Source organism: Rhinolophus sinicus, chromosome 5, assembly GCF_057876585.1.
Source record: "Rhinolophus sinicus isolate RSI-liver-muscle chromosome 5, RSI-T2T, whole genome shotgun sequence".
Classification (NCBI taxonomy): domain Eukaryota; kingdom Metazoa; phylum Chordata; class Mammalia; order Chiroptera; family Rhinolophidae; genus Rhinolophus; species Rhinolophus sinicus.
In genome coordinates this window covers 4,431,512-4,449,147 of record NC_142505.1, presented here as the reverse complement: position 1 = coordinate 4,449,147, position 17,636 = coordinate 4,431,512, and the positions used below count along the sequence as shown (strand labels likewise).

The window sequence follows — 17,636 nt, the reverse complement described above, 5'->3', positions numbered from 1 at the left end:
ACAAGTCCTCTTCCAAAGCTTTGGAATAAAATAAAACTTAATTTAAATGGCGGTTTGGGGTGGTTTCTGCTTTTGTGACCTCGAATGTGTTATTGAACAGGTGTGAGCCTCAGTTTCCTCTTTTGTAAAAAGAAGACGAAAACAGTACCCACACCTCGTAGGAATCACGGAGCACAGCACCTGTCACTGCAGCACTGATGGCGTGTTAGTTACTATTGTTGGGCATTAATTATCATTTGATTCATTTTCATAGTATCCTCTTGAGGAGAAGATCATTATCCCAATTTTTAAAAAGAAGAAACAGACTCAGGGACATTAAAAAGTTCGGTCGACGTTGCATAGCTAGTTGGGTGATGGGTACAAAAGGGGTTAGACTATTTTCGCCACTTCTGTGTATATTAGAAATTTTGCTAAATAATGTCATTAGAAAGTCACATATCTATTAAGTAACAGAGATAGTCCTCAAACCCACATGTGGGTTAACTCCAGACTTAATGCAGTTACAAACGAGGCTGGGAGGTATTACCAGTACAAATTTGGCGGCTAGGGAAAACGGTCCAGTTGAATAGAGCTCCCAGAATATTCTACCAGGGCCACTGAACGGTCCTTTTTCATTCGTTTACGTGTACAACCGTGAAAGTACTGTTAGTATGTTATAATAATGCTCCAGGGGGACTGGTTTCATCCTAGGCAATGAGGAAACTATTGTCCCAACCCATCTCCCAAACCTAGACGCGTGAAATAGAGGTAAAATTACAGGGAAGAAACTCAGTATCTAATGTGATGGATGATAAACCTGACGACCACTTGCGCACTTCAGCGCTGTTTCCCTGCGTCGCCCCGTTCCTCGAGGTGAGGGGCTACAGGGTGCCAATGGGCCAGTGGCCTTTCCCAGGGAGCGCGTTGGCACTGTTACGGGACCTTCTGGATGTGCTCTTGGTTCCACCACATACCCGCTTTTCCATCTCAGCCAGGTCACTCAACCTCGCCAAGCCTCACTGTCCACAAAACGGGGACAATGCAAGCCTTTCAGGGCTGTGCTAAAGATTAGAGAAAAATTCAGCATCTGCTCCACCTCTACCTGGAGTGCAGGTATTTTTAGGAAGGTAGATCATCCGAGAAAAATACGCTGTAGCAAGCGATCCTAAACCAAACAGAAGCCGTGTTACAGGAGGCAAAGGGTCTGCCTGCGTGGGAACACCACACGATGGCATCTGCCCCCACCCTGTCAAACAGCGCTCTAGCCACAGCTTCCCCTGTCTCGCTGGGAATCAGTTACCAGTCTGCTGTGCTCAGCTACAAAAGGATAAAGGCCACAGTGCTCCAGACACACCTGGAGACAACAGCCGTGCAGGCAGGGCTCCCTTGGCCTCCAAACTGCCCTCAGCCCCGCCCTCCCGTGCTCTCCCCACTCCAGAAACAACCCTGAAGGTGCGCCCCTCTGTCCTCCTGCCTGTTTCTGTGCGTGCGCCCCACCCCCTCCGAGACCCCTCCTGTTCACACAAGTCCTGCAGGTAGTTCTCCAAACAAAATGCTGGACTGAATCCAGGAGAAGAAAGGGTTCTACTTTGCAGACAGCCATTTGTTCTTACCGTTTCAGCTAACACAGATGGGAAATTGAAGGAAGAGCCTGTCAATGGGGAGGGGGAACCAATAGAGTCAGGAAAATAAAACAAACTACTATGCTTTTTCTCTGCTCAACACACCACATTGCAAGGAGTCACGCGCAAAGAATCACAAAGTCGCATTTCTTGGACTTAAATGATATAAGGGCCCTCCTGAAGCGGGAAAGTTCTCATGGACATTCCCCTTACTCTCAAGAACCGCCAGGGGCCTCAGTTTCAGAAACAATGATCTAAAATACTAAGTTCCTACCTACGCTTAGACTAGTATAAAAGTGGCAAGTCAATAGTCACTGGCATATCTCAAAAGAAATGTCAAATTAGTCCTCAAGAAGGCTCTCTATATTAAAGATTAATTAAACACCGGCAGCTCTAAGTATTAAGGGCATTTGTCCAAAAATATACAAAAGGTAAAATTAGAACAGAAAATACAACAAAATTGGAGGATAAATACCTACAAACTTCTCTTAAAATATCAAATAGCACATCTGACACTGATAAAAGGTTTACTGATGACCAAGCCTTCACATAACTACTGAGTGAACATTGACTAGTCGATGTATTAAGTTTATACATATTCTAAGAATCCACCGTTCCTATAAGCTCTCTTTGTTTAAGGAGAAAAGTCTCCAAATCATTTCACCTTTTACTAAATGTGTGAATCCTTACATGTGTTCACTTGAGTTCACACAGCAATCCTTAGGTGACTCCCTCCACAAAACCAGTCAGGTGTTTTCCTCCAGCTTTATTGAGATAGTAACTGACGTACAGCACTGTCAAATCCAGCTTTTAAACAAAGACATCCATCCTGATTTTCAAGTTCAACAGGTGAGACAAAAGGTAAAGGGGAAAAAAGGCTGGAAGAACACCTGGGCCCATGAATCAAAGCTGCCCCCACCCTTAACCGGAAAAGGACAGCTGGTTCATTAAATCCCACAAGTACTTTCTAAGGGGGGGGGGGGCACTGTAAGACCAGAAAGGGCTACAATCTCCTGGAAGGATAGCCTGGCAAAATCCACCAAAAAGTTTTTCAATGGGCATAACTTCGACTCAGCAATTCCATTTCTAGGAGCTTCTCCTAAAAAGATAACATGGCACGTACACAAGGCTGTAACAACTTGTTGTTTTTTTGTTTTTTTTCCCAGAATGGCAAAAATTGTCAGGATCTTGAATACCGCCCACCGCCATAAGGACTGGCTGGATAAAATTATAGTACGTGTGTGTGTTACTCTCTCCCCTTACACAATGGGTTGTGGACTGTTTTTAATTCCTAAGGAAGCAACTGCACTCTATGCTACGGTCCTCGCTGCCGCCACTCGACACAGCTTTCCCATGCTCCCTCAGCAGCATCAAGGTCACCCCCAAAACAGTCGCCTGTTATTTTATGTCAGAAACGGAGAAACCATTATTAAATTACCGCAGAAAGGCCACTGGAATGGTGGGGAAGGGTTATTTACTTAAGGTCAACAAGCTCTGAACTCGTCACATGATGCTGAATAAAGCTTCTGAAGATGAGTAGGGCAGGACCCAGGCGTTACACGACAGGCAAGACTTGTCAGTCTTGCAAAGGGAACGGACACACACAGCAACCGGCCACTAGATGTCACTGTCCTTCAGGACGCCGCTTCTGTGCTGCATAGTCCAGTCAAAAGGAAGTCAAGTGGTCTAGACAAGTAATTCCTTAAATGGCATTAATTTAAAATAACCCGACCTTTGACCGGGGTCCTGCACAGTCGTTGACCAAAATAAAAATGAGAGCCCCCTGGAGACTCGGAGGCGAGCAGCTGCCTAAAAAACAGCATCTTAATGACGGCACTGAAACATGTAGACAGGACTTTCAGACACCAGGAGAAAAGGGTCCAAATAAACAGGCCAGTCGGCACCACACAAGGTCAACACCCAAGACCCGAAAGTCACAGCAGTAACGAAACCAGAATCAAGGACTGGTTTCCGTCTAAATGTTTTTAAAAGCACAAACAGCATAAAGGAGAGTCATCTCTTTTTTTTTTTCCATAAGGAGTTCAAAGTTCTTGAACACCTTTAGGACGGCATTTTACCAACTGTGCAGAGTTTCCACACTTCATTCGTGGAAAGGAGCATCGAAAGGAAAGGCTGATGAAACATAACTCATGCCATCCAGCCTGAGCCACTGTGTGGCGGTGTCAAGCGCATTTTAAATTTTAACTAATCAGTTGCTGATATATATATATTTTAAACTGCGATATGACACGTCAGCACAGAGTTTTAGCTCCTCTTGAAAGAGCGGGGACCTGGCAGCAGCTCTCAGCTCACCTGCCCCCACAGCAACTGCAGGGGTGGAGCTGCCCCCGCCCCCCAAGGCCCACACATGAGCTCTCCACTTAGCAACCTGGCCACCAAGTCCCTTTCACTCCAGCTGGCATCCTGCGTAGCCAAGAGGAATGTGAATTTACAACCCCTGCTGTAAAAAACACAGGAGAAGAAAGGGTTTGCAATGTACTAATAAGATCTCAATTGAACAGAGTGATTTTCAGACCAGAAAAGGAAAGGCAGGGCTGCTGAAGACTCCTTCCACGGAGGTGGCCCCAGCAGGGACTCACTGAAAGGCTCACCCGGAGCCTGCAGGACCCAGCGGCCTGCCCCGGCCATTCCACGGGATTTTCATGCTCCCAGCACAGACTTCCGGCCCTTCTGACGGGCACAGTGACTGGGGGGAAAAGGGCACTGCTGACATGCAGTGGATGGGAGCCAGGGAGCCGGACATCCTGAAGTGCATGGGACAGTCCTACACGCTCGTCCGTACAATTCTGTGTCTGCTGGACATTCCCCAAGGTTCACAGAGGTTAAAAAGCAGTCTACAATTTCAGAGCCGACCCCTAACTCCACCTGACAGCACCGCACAGATGGTTTTGCACGGTTTAATGAATACTATTGTGAATGCAGTTTGAGAACATGCAAGTGCTATTTAATCCAGGGAAACGCGTGTACTTTGCTTTCTTGATAACATTACCAAGAGCTGCTGACCATTTTGCAAAATGACATTACAGGAAACACGCTCTGTGGGTCCCCGTCTTTGGCTGCCTCGTTCACGGGGTCTGTACACATAGGTACAAGCACTGACTTCCTATGTCCTCTACAGTGGTCGTGCTTGAGCATTGACTTACTGAAGTCTACAATTTATCACTTTTGTTTCTCCTTGATAATTCATTTTTTAATGTAGTATCATGAGAGGTTATATTATTTATGACTTTCATTTCCTGTTTGTACATAATATTTGCAACTGGTCTGGTGAGGTTGAAGATGTCTGCCCTAAAACCATTAAAATAATGATGCAATTCCTGAAGTCCTTAAAGCAATCTCTGTTTCCATTGTTTCTTCTCCTCTTACCCTCTGATGCCCACAGATGCCTCAGACTGAGGCTTATTGTCACTTCCTCTTCCTCCAGGAAGCCCTCCCTGACCACCATATCACACACCCTTATTCACATTGAGGGATATGGGTGCCCTTTCTAGGAGCTCGCACAGCCTTGGTGGTTGGCCCTGTGACAGCACTTGCTACACTGCCTTGTCACTACTTCTTTATTCTTTATTACTGGCTATTCAGTTCCCAGAGGGTTAAGACGCTGTCACAGTTTTATCACCATCATCTAGCATAGTGCTCATTCATTCAACAAGTATTTCTTGAGCACCTATTATGTGCCAAACACTATTACAGGCACGGGACGCAGTAGTGAACCAGACAGACATGCCACTCATCTATTGGAGCTGTGTTCTCACAAGTGACAGACGGTAATTCAGGAAACTACTAAATAGAACTGCAGCCTGATCAGTGCTGCGCGAGCGACAAACAGGGCGCTGTGATGGAAGCAAGCAGAACGTGGGGCTGAGATGACGCGCACGAAGGAGGAGATGGTCTTAGCTTAGGAAGATCCGGGAGCAGTGTTCTAAACATTCTAAACCATTCTGTGATGCTCAAAAAGAAAGAAAGAAAATGCAAGAGAACCCATGTGGCTGGTGCGTAGGGGGTGCAGTTCAAAGGCCCCGAGGGGACAGCAGGGTCTAGCAGTGCAAAGTCTCCTTAGGGTCAGCTGCCTTCTATCCCGTCATTCAAGAATAGATGAAGGCTGGTCCCAGACGTGGAGGGCCGCAAAACGAATCCCCCCACCCCAGTCCACTCGGACACAGCCCGCAGCAGCGCTCTGAGACCCTCGGCCCGCAGCCCTGCCCCGTACTTACGTGCAGCTTGTTGAGTAGCACGGCATCTGTCGTGCTGTTGGCCCCTGGCTTGGCCGCTTTCCAGAACTGCTTCTGGGCAGAGTATCGGTTCATGGGACATAGCTTGAAGAGGCAATCTAGGAGAGAAAGGAACAAAACGTGTTACGGAGGAAGGACACATCCTGGGATTGAAAAACCTTCCCCTGGGATCCTTAGAGGCCGTTATCAACTACACGTGGCACAGGGCCCTTTACAAACGTCCCCTTTGGCCTTGAATTCTCGCCACCACAATGTGAGGTTACACATGAGGAAACTGAGGTTTCTGGAGAGTAAGTCAGTTGTCACATAGCCGGTGAGTGGCAGAGCTGGGACTCACTGCCCCATAGTTGTCTGCTTTCCTTTCTGCGGGACAAACGGAAGGACAGACATCCTCACTGCGCAATGATACACGCACGGCTTTTCCTATGGAAATCCAACTGCATTTAACAAAATACTGCAGGCGCTTATTTGGGGGGACCTCCTAGGGCAGTGGTCTCTGGAGACTCGTGTACAAGATGCTTCTCTGGGAGCAGAACAAAACTATCTGGACCTGATTAGAGACAGACGTGCCCTTGTCCCTTAGCCTCAGCGCACGGTGACACCTCCCGTTCAGGGGCGCCTGGGCTCGTGTGACTTCACACTGTCCTATGCACAGCGAACCCTCACAAAGTGGACTAGCGGCTGCAAAGTCACCCAGATATTAAAAATCACACACAAAACCATTTTAAAAATTATCACTCACGAGGAACCTCACCCTAAAGCACCTGTGTGCCGTAAGGTACTGATGGTAATAGAATAATCCTGATTAATAGGACACTACGTTATTCTTTAATGTTAATCTTTTTAGCAACGTCTACTTTCTTGCTTCTTTTTATAATGTATACAATATATTATTAGTACAGTAGCACTATCTATATAGTTATGTGTATATAAATTTTAAATACACACATAGAGTTTAAGGGTATATTTGTCAAATTTTTTAATAGGGATCTGTCATCCAAAAAGTTTCGAAATAACTCTAAAAAACTAATACTAAAATTGAAAATAATAAAAATAATAAAATTGGCACTCTCTGAGAAGTTTGCATTTTGACATACTGGGTTTTCAAATGGTAAATATTTATACAGTAAAATTAATAAACTTCAAATCAATACCCAGATTTGAAAAATTGCGCCCTGAACATAGATCAGAACACACTTTAAGGAAATTCCATCTCCTAGCTGGACTCTTATTCTCAGCTGTTCATTAAAACAGATGCCCTTAAAGGACCCTGAGCAGGTAAACACCTAGTTATTGTCTTAGCCAAATAACTACCTCAAAGTAATAACACAATTTCCTGTCTTGTCAAGCACATGGACACTGGGCCTTCCCTCTAAATTGAATCACCCTTTCTTCTAGTTGGAATAAATTGTTACCAAGTACAGTACTGCACAAATACTTGACATTGTTCAGGAAAAAAAGATCGTTTAATTGTAGAATTAAAAGGTACTTTTCTCCTTTCTATAACATCCTTCTTCACTAAACACTTCTACCTAGTCACAAGCAGGTATAAGGCAAATGTAAGACCACTGATACCCATCCTTGCAAAACAGAATCCATCTGAACGTAGTTATTAATGCACATGAACGAGACCATCTAGGTCTTTAGAGAACAAAGGACATAGCAGGAAACCTATTAAAAGACAGGACTGCTGTCCCACCTCTTCTGAAAGCCATAGGCCATTGTCATGGACTAGCTCCGTGGTGACTTACTGCTGTCACTGAGAGACATGGTTTTCTACCAGTTTGATACACGTATATGCTTGTATGTGAAGTCCCCATTCACCTTGGGAACAGTGACACAGAACCACAAGAGTCCTGGCCAGCGTGAAACATCCCATCGCTGACACAGGACAGAGGGTGGTGGCCTCCTTGATGACCACACGACTTACAAAGCCTTCAGAACATGTAAGTCACCACTGTTAATATTCGACACGGGGCTTACTGTACGGACCAAATGGGATCCACAATTTCAAATCTCATCAATAATAGACATTGAGAGTGAAATGGTCTATTTTTTTCCCTCCAGCACACGTCATAGGATGACAGCTAAATGATACACTTTCCAAAACCAAACTGGGTTTCGGTTGATGTGGGAAGCAGTCAGGCTAGATCCATGATGCCCAGGGACTAACATGCCCTGGCAAGTACCATCCTACAAGCAGCTCATGGGGCAGTCGAGTCAAACACCCCACCAAACACACACGAGGGCCACAACGCAGGCGCAAGACTTCAGTTAACTTGACATTCACCTTCAGGGAGATGTGAATTTAAGCACTGCCAATCCAGCCCAATCCTTGCTATAACTTCCACGCCAGCTACTTTCCTTGGGCAACACAGAGCACTGTATCAGACTAAGTGTATTTACAACCAAACACCTATGGACACGTAAGAGACGCTAGCAGACTCGAACCAGAACCAGCTTAAGCCTTGCTGATTTGGTCCTGGCTTCCTGGTTGCTTAGCAACTGATTCAAGGCGAAAATTAAATTAAGCAATTCAAATGTGATGGTGAAGTTACCTTCTGAAATTCTGCGATTCAGCAGCTCTATATTGACCCATTCTATTTGGATGGCACAACACAGGGTGAAAGTCAAGTCCCACTGGACCCTCATACTGGGCTAAGTATAGAAGCATAAATACAGGAAATCCAGTAGAAGAATATACACAATACCCATTTGGGGAAGGGTGTGTATGTGTGTGTGTGTGTACACATACGTGCGTGTGTACACATGCACTGTGGTTTGATATCACTCCAAAGAAATGCCACAAAGATCTTATGTGACAAGTGCTATTTTTGGCCTTTGAAAAATAAACTAAGCTTTCAAAAAAAACTACTTTGGAATATTCCTGAGCTTTAGCAGACGCCACACTGGGCCAGCAAGAAGTTTGCTGAAGAGAGGGTTTAAGTGTTATGGAGCAATTTGGGGTGACACCAGAAGGGTGGCCATGGGGGCCCATCCTCGCTTTAAACGGCATTCTAGAACGCGGCAGGAGGAGAACGCTCAACTGCTTGGTCCATGCAGCGACTGTGACACGAGCCTGCCCTGTACAGGTAAGAGAAGACGGAAGCAAGAGGAACCACAGGTGTGCCTGGGGCCCTCTGCGTGTCCCCAGGGCAGGGGGAAGGCTGAGCAGCTGACCTGAGAGAGCCCCGCCAGGGACTAAGTCAGAGAACCAAGGCTGCCTGCCAGAAGAGCAGCCCAAAGCCCACGCTCTCCACATGACTAGAAAGTTGAACTCTAGAGCGTAAGGACCATGAGGGCAGACGTTTTCATGTCTTGCACACTCTGGTTTAGGGGCAGAGGGGGGCGCGGTGACGGCCAGTGAATTAATCATTTAAATGTGCTGTAATCCCTCGGCCTCCAGAGGTGAGGGTGGGTCTGTCCTCTGGAGTCACTTCCAGCTCGAAGCCCCCTGTAGCCTATTCATATATTCCATCACCATTTGTTAAAGTGCCTACTGTGTGCTGGACATAGTACCAGGTGCCTGAAATGTAACAGTGAACCACGTATAAGTTTCTTAATAACATCCTAGCGACAGCAAAAAACTAGCCCAACACTCAAGTTGAATCGCAGCGAGTGAGAGGTACTAGGTGGCAGGGACTCCACAGGACACGACGTGGCCAGTGTGGGGGGTGGGTGCAGCACCGTACACGGGGTCATCGGGAAAGGCATCGCCAGGACGCATCTGAAGGGAGACTGGAAGGAAGAGGAGAAACATCTGGGGGCGAAGCCTGCCAGGCAGAGCAAGGAGCAAGTGGAAAGGCCCAGAGCTGCAAGGAAGTCTTGACAAGGGAGAAAACAACAGAAAAGATGGCTGGAGCACAGCGGGCGGACGCGCGTTGGGCAGAGGTGGCTGGAGAAGGGGGCAGGCTTGTATCCTGCAGCGTGAGCAGTGGGCAGCGACCACGGGCTTGGAGCAGAGAGCCTGGGCAGCTTTCTCTTGCTGATGGTGCCGGCTAAGAAAAGGAAGGCTGGGGGGGGGGGGCGATGTGGGGGAGAGGAGCAAAAACCCAGAATTTCATTTGAGCTATGCTTAGTTTCAAACGCCTGTGAAACACCCCAGCTGAAATGTTGACTAGGCCCCCATCAACCAGCGGGGCTGACGCTCCAGAGCAGTCAGTTATTTCAGGAGGTGAGGGGGAGATGGCAGAGGAAGGACGGGGGTGCTGGAGAGGAGAGTGGAGGAAGTCAGTATTACAGATACAGTGTAGCTCCCATCTGCCGCCAGAGACATCTCTCCAAATCTAGAGAATATGTTCACCGAGGCTGACAAAAGCTTGAACTTGATTCGAAGTTTTCATAGGGGAGAATAAAGACCTTTCCTCTCCCCTCACCCCCCAAAAAAACCAACACCAGGAAAATTAAAAACCAAAGAACCCAACTCCATAATCTATGAAGCTCAACTCCAGCTCCCCAAGTTGCAGTAAATGAAGATGGGGTTAGGAAGGTGGGGCGGGGCTGGACAGACGGAGGGACGTGAACCTGTGCGTCTGGAGAGGGGGTACAGTGAGATGCGGGCCGATCTGCCCAGGGAACCCGAGAAGGCTCAGGACCCCACGCTGACACTGCACAGGGCACACGGCTGCCCCACCTGGGGCAGGGACGACCGGGACAGCAGATCACACACTATCCCTCGTCTGTGACACGGAGACAGACTGAGGCGGTCAGAGCGAGAGAAGACTCGGTAAATGCTACAGAAGAGCTAAGCAAATAGAGAAAAACAGGATTAGCGCTAACTCCAGGAGAAAACTGCATATTAAAATCTAGTATGTCTTTAGCTCAGCAGGGAACAATATTTACACACTCAGGAAAGTCTAAGGCTGAATATTACTTCAGCCAGAAAAAAAAAAAAAAGGTGGTATCACTCCAATGGGAGGATGCAAGAGAAAGTGTCGGAAAGCCAAACTCATCTGTAACAACAGGAATCAAAGGCTGGTATTTAAAAGAGATTAATCTACAGACATCGCGAGGCACACATCATCGAGAAATACAGTGGTAAATACCAGAAGAAAATGTGAGTTTAAATTGTTGCCGCTGGGAGGTGGAAGGCATGAGGTCTCAGACATAGGACCGTTATTTTTATTTTGCATTTTATCAATATTTGACCTTTTTTATTAAGGTGAAATTCACATAACATAAAGTTAATCACTTTAAAGCAAACAGTTCAGTGGCATTTAGTCCATTCACGGTGCTGTGCACCCACCACCTCTGTTTTTCCGAAGCATTTTATCACCCCCACAAGAAGCTTTGGACCTAGAAAGCAGCTCCCCTCCAGCTCCTAATATTTCACTTTTTAAAGGATGTGCATGTATCAGTGAAAATACTGAACTTTCTTAAACGAGCCCTTTGGATGCCATCATTGTTCAGTTTTCACTGAGCTATCACTTGACAACCACAGAGTGACAAAGGCAACAAGCAGGGGCTGCCGGGGTCAGTGGGGATCCAGAGACCCTCTTGCTGCTGACGGCACACAGACTGGGGTGGCCGCTGTGGACAGCGCTCTGGCACGAGTCAAGCTAAGTGCACACGATAACCCAGTAACTCTGCTGCTGGGCACACGTTGCAAAGAAATCCCTCGCGGGTCCTGGGTCTCACACTTCCACAGACAGGATGTTCTAGGGAAGAGAGCCTCGAGAAGGCACACCTGCCGTTAGCTGCACTGGCTGGTTAAGACACACCTCCCAGGCCACCCGTGATAACCCATCACACGGCCCCGCCATCCTGCAAGGAGCTAAGAAAGGGGGTCCAGCTGAGCGCCCAGGAGGAAGAAATGAGTTGGCCGCACACCTAGCCAATCCCGGCTGAAACCCCGGAAGGGGTGCCAAGTGTCCACTTCACTCGCTCACCCACGTTCACCGGCTGGTGGCGTGCCAGTTCACTAGACAAACAGACCCCTCTCACACAGCTTGAAATCTTAGGCCCACCTCAGTGACCAAAAAGACAAACAATCAACAGACTACCATTTTTTAAAAAATTCTTCATTCCGCCAGTATATATCGTATGTACCGTAATTTTATACAGGAAGGAATCAAGGGGAGACTTCCAGGAGCTACACTTATGAAAAATTTAAGTGTTGACTGTTCATCGCTTGCCTTCTTTTGAAAAGGGTAAGAGGCAACAGAATGCAAATTTCAGAGGAAATAGACAATGTAATTAATTAGCAAAGAGAAGGGGGACTATTACATCCCCACCAAGGGAGCTAAGATTTAAAAAGAAGTAATGAAAGGGGAATAACAGAGCAATCCATATTTTAAGAACTCTCCCGACTCAAACTTACTAGACTGAAAGTGTCACAAGGGCTGGCTTTATCTGCTTCATGCATCATTCTATCCCCATGGTATTCAGCGAATAGGGGGCCAGTGAATGAACGAAGGGTACTCAAGGAGGAAGAACCCTCTAAAACAGCAGTGCACAACAGGAAAACTACACCTATTCCCAAAAAAGCCTTCCGGGAACAAGTCATTAACTCCAGTTCACTACAGAGGAAACCACTACAACACGATGGTGTGTCTGTTGCATGTTAATCGCATTTCCCACGTCATGTGACATTAACAAGAAGTGACATTTTCCAATTGGGACAGCAAATAAATCTTCCATTACCTGTCTGCACACAAACACAGACATTGTTATTAAGAGACAATAGTCAATGGTGCAATTTTTTCCCACTTAGGCAACTAGACGCTTTTTCTGAGTAGAAAATTCAGGACAGATGTCATTTTAAGGGAGCAAATTGACAGTTAGTAAACAGCCCTAGAGATCTAATGCACTGTACAGAGAATACAGACAGCAATACTGTGCTCTAATCAAACTTGCTGAGACTAGAGCTTAATTATTCTAATCACTAAAAAAGGGTCATTATGCAATGTGATAGAGGTATTAATTATCGCTACAATGGCAATCATATTACAATATATAAATGTATCAAATTAACATGTTGCACAACTTCAATGTATACACTGTTGCATGTCAACTGTTTGTTTCAATTAAAAAACAAACATTTAAAAAAAGCAGAAACTGCAAGCTGACAACAGCCAGGGCTGCTCTGCGTCCCTTGGCTGCAGGACCATCACACACACACACACACACACACACACACACACACACACACGAATGAACTTGAACTGCAGGTAGAAACTTCCTTTTTGATCCACTTCAGCTCAGCCAACTAAATTTTCATTTACCTATTTGCAAGAATTACTGAGTACGGCTCAGCTTTACCCCCAAGACGGACAGTGAAACCTCAGCTGGAACGGCAAGCCATCTTGCGGAAGACAGAAGGGGCCGGAGGCCACCTGCCTTTGCTTGGACAGCGGGAGGCTCTGCCCTGGACAGACGGATGCAAAGACCCAGCACCAGTTGAAAGTTACTTGTGGCACCAGGGCCGGATGGCCAGGGCCACCGTGGACAGTGTCAGCGCAGGGTGACGGTCCCTGGGACAGAGGTGGCACCCTTCCAAAGGGTTCTAAGCAAGAGCCCGGCAGTGCCACCGTCCCTCCCCTCGCGCCTGAGCCTGGTCCCCGCCTCCTTCCTGGTTCTGGGAGCAATCCAATATTCTTCCAGCAGTTTCCTCCTTGGCTCATGTGAGTCAGTCTCTGTTGTTTGCAACCAAGAGTTCAGGCTGATGTGCAGCCTGATAAACATCGCACTCTCCTGGCAACGGAAATAAACACAGGCTTCCACCATCACCAAAGAGAACGCCCCCTACACAGGCGATGGCATCTGCAAACGCGGTTGCACCCCTCGCCAGCTGAGCAGCCTCGGCCGCATTACTGAAGCTCTGTGCTCCCACGTCTGCTCTAGAAAATGGGTCTTTCCTAAGGGACCACATGGAGCAGCTGGAAGCACACACCCCACGCCAGGAAAGCCAGGTGTGTGGGCGCGGGCCTGTGGCCTGGCTGGCGGGGTTTAGACCTCTGCTCTATCCCATGTGAGGCACACGATCCGGGGGCGAAGAATCATCTCAGTAAGTGTTTGTTTCTTGCCTGTGAAAGGGCAGTAGCCACAGCGCCTAACTCGAAAACGAATAATCGAAAACGTATAATCGAAAACGTTCAATCAATTCCTTGACGCGCCGTGCAGACCCCGGCAGAGTAAATGCGCAGCCCACACCAGGCGTGATGACAGACGGGTCAGCAAGTATGTGTGCACGCAGCACTGCAGTGGGAACACGCCATCGCCACACACAGCGACACGCACGGCTTCTCAGAGGCGACTGCGCGGAAGGAGGTAAGCAGGAAAGGAGTCCATTTATACTGACACGACATTCAAGCCCCGGCAAACCAGTCTGCACAGATAGTCAGAATGGTGGTTCCCTCTGCTGGGGGTGGATTTCCTGGGAAGGGGCACTTTCTGGGGTGCTGGAAATGTTCCCAGACTGGGTGGGGGGCATGTAGGTATATATGCAACAGCTCATTGAGCACTTAAGGGGCGGGTGTGTGTGTACTACCCCAATAAAAGATGAAAATGAAATAGTAGCTGTTCTCACAGAAAAGAGGATGAAACAAATTTTCCCTTCATGTGAAAGGTTAACAACGGTGTCTGATTTCCATCACTGGGAAAACATGCTTCGTTTTGTCAGGATTTGGGTTGGGCGTTTGCTGGTTTATAATGGAGAGGAGGGAAGGTGGAAGAAAGAGATGGCATCACTGCCTCCCCGAGTGGCCTGGGCTGTGTGTGCTGCCCACGGGACACTGGACGGTGAGCAGCGCTGGCCCCATGTCCAAGGTGGCCTTCCCTGCTCACTCCCGGTTCTACCCACGTGGCTGTATACCTCGTATAGGCAGCCATTTAAAAACGTAAGCTGTCCTGAAATGCTCTCATGTCTGATGTTTTGCTTCAGAACAATCAGTGAGAGGGGTGTGGGGGGACACAGATGAAATGAGATTGGCCATTGTTAAAGGTGAACCCTGGACGTGGAGGTTCACGATGCTATTATCCTCTCGACTTGTGCAGAGGCTTACATTTTTTGCATAATAGAAAGTCTTTAAAATCATCTGTGATATTTACTTTCAAGTATGACATCCTTACAAAAACCAAAAAGTATTCACCAAGTTCAAAACAAGGTTATTTTTCTTTAAGTACCAATTTAAGGAGGGAAAAAAGGAAGGAGTGAGGAAGGAAGGGAGGAAAGAAGGGTCTGCTATATAGGTAGGCTGGTCTAATTTGCCAATCTACCAGAAAACCAACATACTCTGGATAGGAGGAAATAGCTGGATGGGCTTGTCAAATAAGACATACACGGCAGACAGAAGTGAACATAAAGGCAGCGAGGAAGCCAGCTCTCAGTTTGATCTGTGAATAGCAAACATTTCTATGGACTTTGGGTCCAAAGCCTTCTGCACAGAACCCCACATTCTCAGCCCCTCTCAGAATTCAAGGCAAAGGAAATTTCCTGTGTCTAGCTCTGGCTGTTTCAAACATTCTAGCACTTGGGAACTTCTGAGGCTGTGCCACATGTTCTGCAAAAGCACAGTCAGAAGGTTTGGAACGTCTGAGCTGAAAGGAGTTACGTAAGTGACTGGGTTGGTCATCCCGGGATCCTCTTGGAAAAGTACTTATCCCAGAAACTCCATTACACAACGGAAACGCAGTCTGTCTCTCTGGAAGTGATTTGATTTCTCCTCATTCAACAAACATGTATTAAGCACTTGTGTCTTAGAGATAGAAAGTCAGTAAGACCTGGCATTTGAGTGTCCTCAGAGGAGCCAGCAGGTGACTCCCTGGCCACACCTGGAGAGAGATGGGGGAGGCGGTGAGAAGGCTCCTTGCTGGAGCTCTGCAGCTCTGCCTCTGAAGGCCCTGGGCAGGGCAGGAAGAGGCGTGGACAGCACAGGAGGAAGCAGCAGCCAGAGAAATCTGGGCACCACAGGCAGTGCTTCATTCTGAGAACTAACTTCCTTCTCTGTGAATGGGCCAGACCTCCTGACAGGGCCCAGGGTCTTGAATGGGGACGAGGAATGTGGCCCACCTGCTGTCCCGCCTCCCTCCCCTTCCTGGGGGGGGAGGGTATGGCCATTTGACCTCAACATGTCCACGCGGTGTTCAAAGCAACATGGCCGGCTTAGCAGAGCGTCACTGCTGGACTGGACCCATTTCTCCAGGGAAAGACAAGACAGCAGGTGGATGCCAGTGGGCAAAGGAAGATGCCGCCCCGTGTGTCTGGTGCTGGTCCTCTCTCTCCTGGTCTCCTGCAGACCTAGTGACCCAACTGGAGCCCTCAGCCAGCCTCCACCACGCGTGCGCTGGGCCGTTCCCTCCACAGAGTGTTGACTTTTCACAAATGAACGAAATGCTCAATGACCAGATCCCTTCCACAGAGGCCCTTTCGCCAACCCTAACCCGGCGAAAAGGAACTAACTAAATAAACCAGGAGGCCCTCGAAGACAGCACGTATGTACCCTCAATGGAGAGAAAAGCCATAGTCTTCCTCCATGTCATGACTGAGGTTTCCTGTACTTACACTGTATTTTTATCCTGGCAAACACAGCCTCCCACCAAACGGCCTTTTAAGTCCAAAGCTCTCTCAATAACAATGACTGTCAAGTGTTCCTGTCCCCCAGGAACACTGAGCTCAAAGATACAACACATTCCCACTCACAAGAGGAGCTCGTGCACGCAGATTCTGCAGGAAGACACCTCACAGTGACACCTCTCACTCGGGGGACGCCAATGTAATTCTGGGCAGGGTGGGGGTGGGAGGGCACTGTCATGGGCCCTGTGGGGGCGCAGCAGCACCCCCGCCTCTACCCTTCAGTTGTCAGTAGCCCCCAACCCCCAGTTCTTATCATCAAAAATGTCTCCAGATGTTGCCAAATGTCCTCTGAGAGCAAAATGAACTCTCCCCCCTTCCCCTGCCCCACACAGAGAACCTCAGAATTAAACCCTTTCATCCTTCTTGAGAGTCAATGCCCTGAACTGACCAAACATGGCAGACGGACAGATAAAGACGGCAGAGAAGGGCGGAAGCATCCCAGACCCTCTGAGTTACCGTTTGCTGCACTTGAAATGCCACGTGACGGCTGGGATCCTCTTTCTAAAACTGACTCTCCTGCCTAAAATCCTGTAGGGCTGTGATTCCCAGCCGTGGCTACACCTCACGGCCACAGCCACAGGCACATGGGAGCTCTGGCCCCTCCCTCAGGGACTAACTCACTGGAGGTGGGACAGGAGTGATGCTCCCCCCTCCTCCCCAGGGGATCCCCCTGAGCAGCGCTCCTCTAGGATTTCACATCCCAGGGCTCCACTCGGGTCTTTCATAATGGCTGGAGGTGGGGTGATTACAACACAGATGCCCGGGCGGAGGGCGGGACCAGGAAGCCTCACTTGTAACAAGTTCTGCAGTGGTTCTAATGTGGGGCCCCGACCGCACTGACCTACAGAACACATGGCGTCTAAGACCGGCACTTCTCAGGCTGTCACATGCAGACCGGCCACCGGAGGGTCTTGTTAAAAGGGGGGCACTGACTCAGCGCGTCTGGGGAGGGGTCTGACGGTCTGCGATGCTAAAAGCTCCCAGGTGACATGGAGGACGGTGGTCTGGGACCACACGGCTCAGCAGGGCTCTCTCCGACTCATCGCTGCCAGCGCCGTGGGTCCCACGCCCTGCACGGATCTCCAAGACTGCGCAACGAAACGCACCCGCGGCTCAGCTGCTTGGGTGTGGAGGGAAGACGTGCTCCTTCACGTGGCCCATGCACTCCGGTCTCACCCTTTACAAGCTCCTCCTGCTCCAACCACGCAA

General features: G+C 48.3%; 1 protein-coding gene across 1 annotated transcript in view; it reads right to left on the bottom strand.

Annotated features, from left to right (window-relative positions):
- The window catches only part of ITPR1 (inositol 1,4,5-trisphosphate receptor type 1), a 293,521-nt gene that overhangs the window by 180,713 nt on the left and 95,172 nt on the right, over window positions 1-17,636 (bottom strand). Inside the window, exon 5 of the mRNA XM_074312232.2 lies at window positions 5,837-5,952. Within this exon, the coding sequence (XP_074168333.2) occupies window positions 5,837-5,952 (116 nt within the window). The remainder of the gene's footprint in view (window positions 1-5,836; window positions 5,953-17,636) is intronic.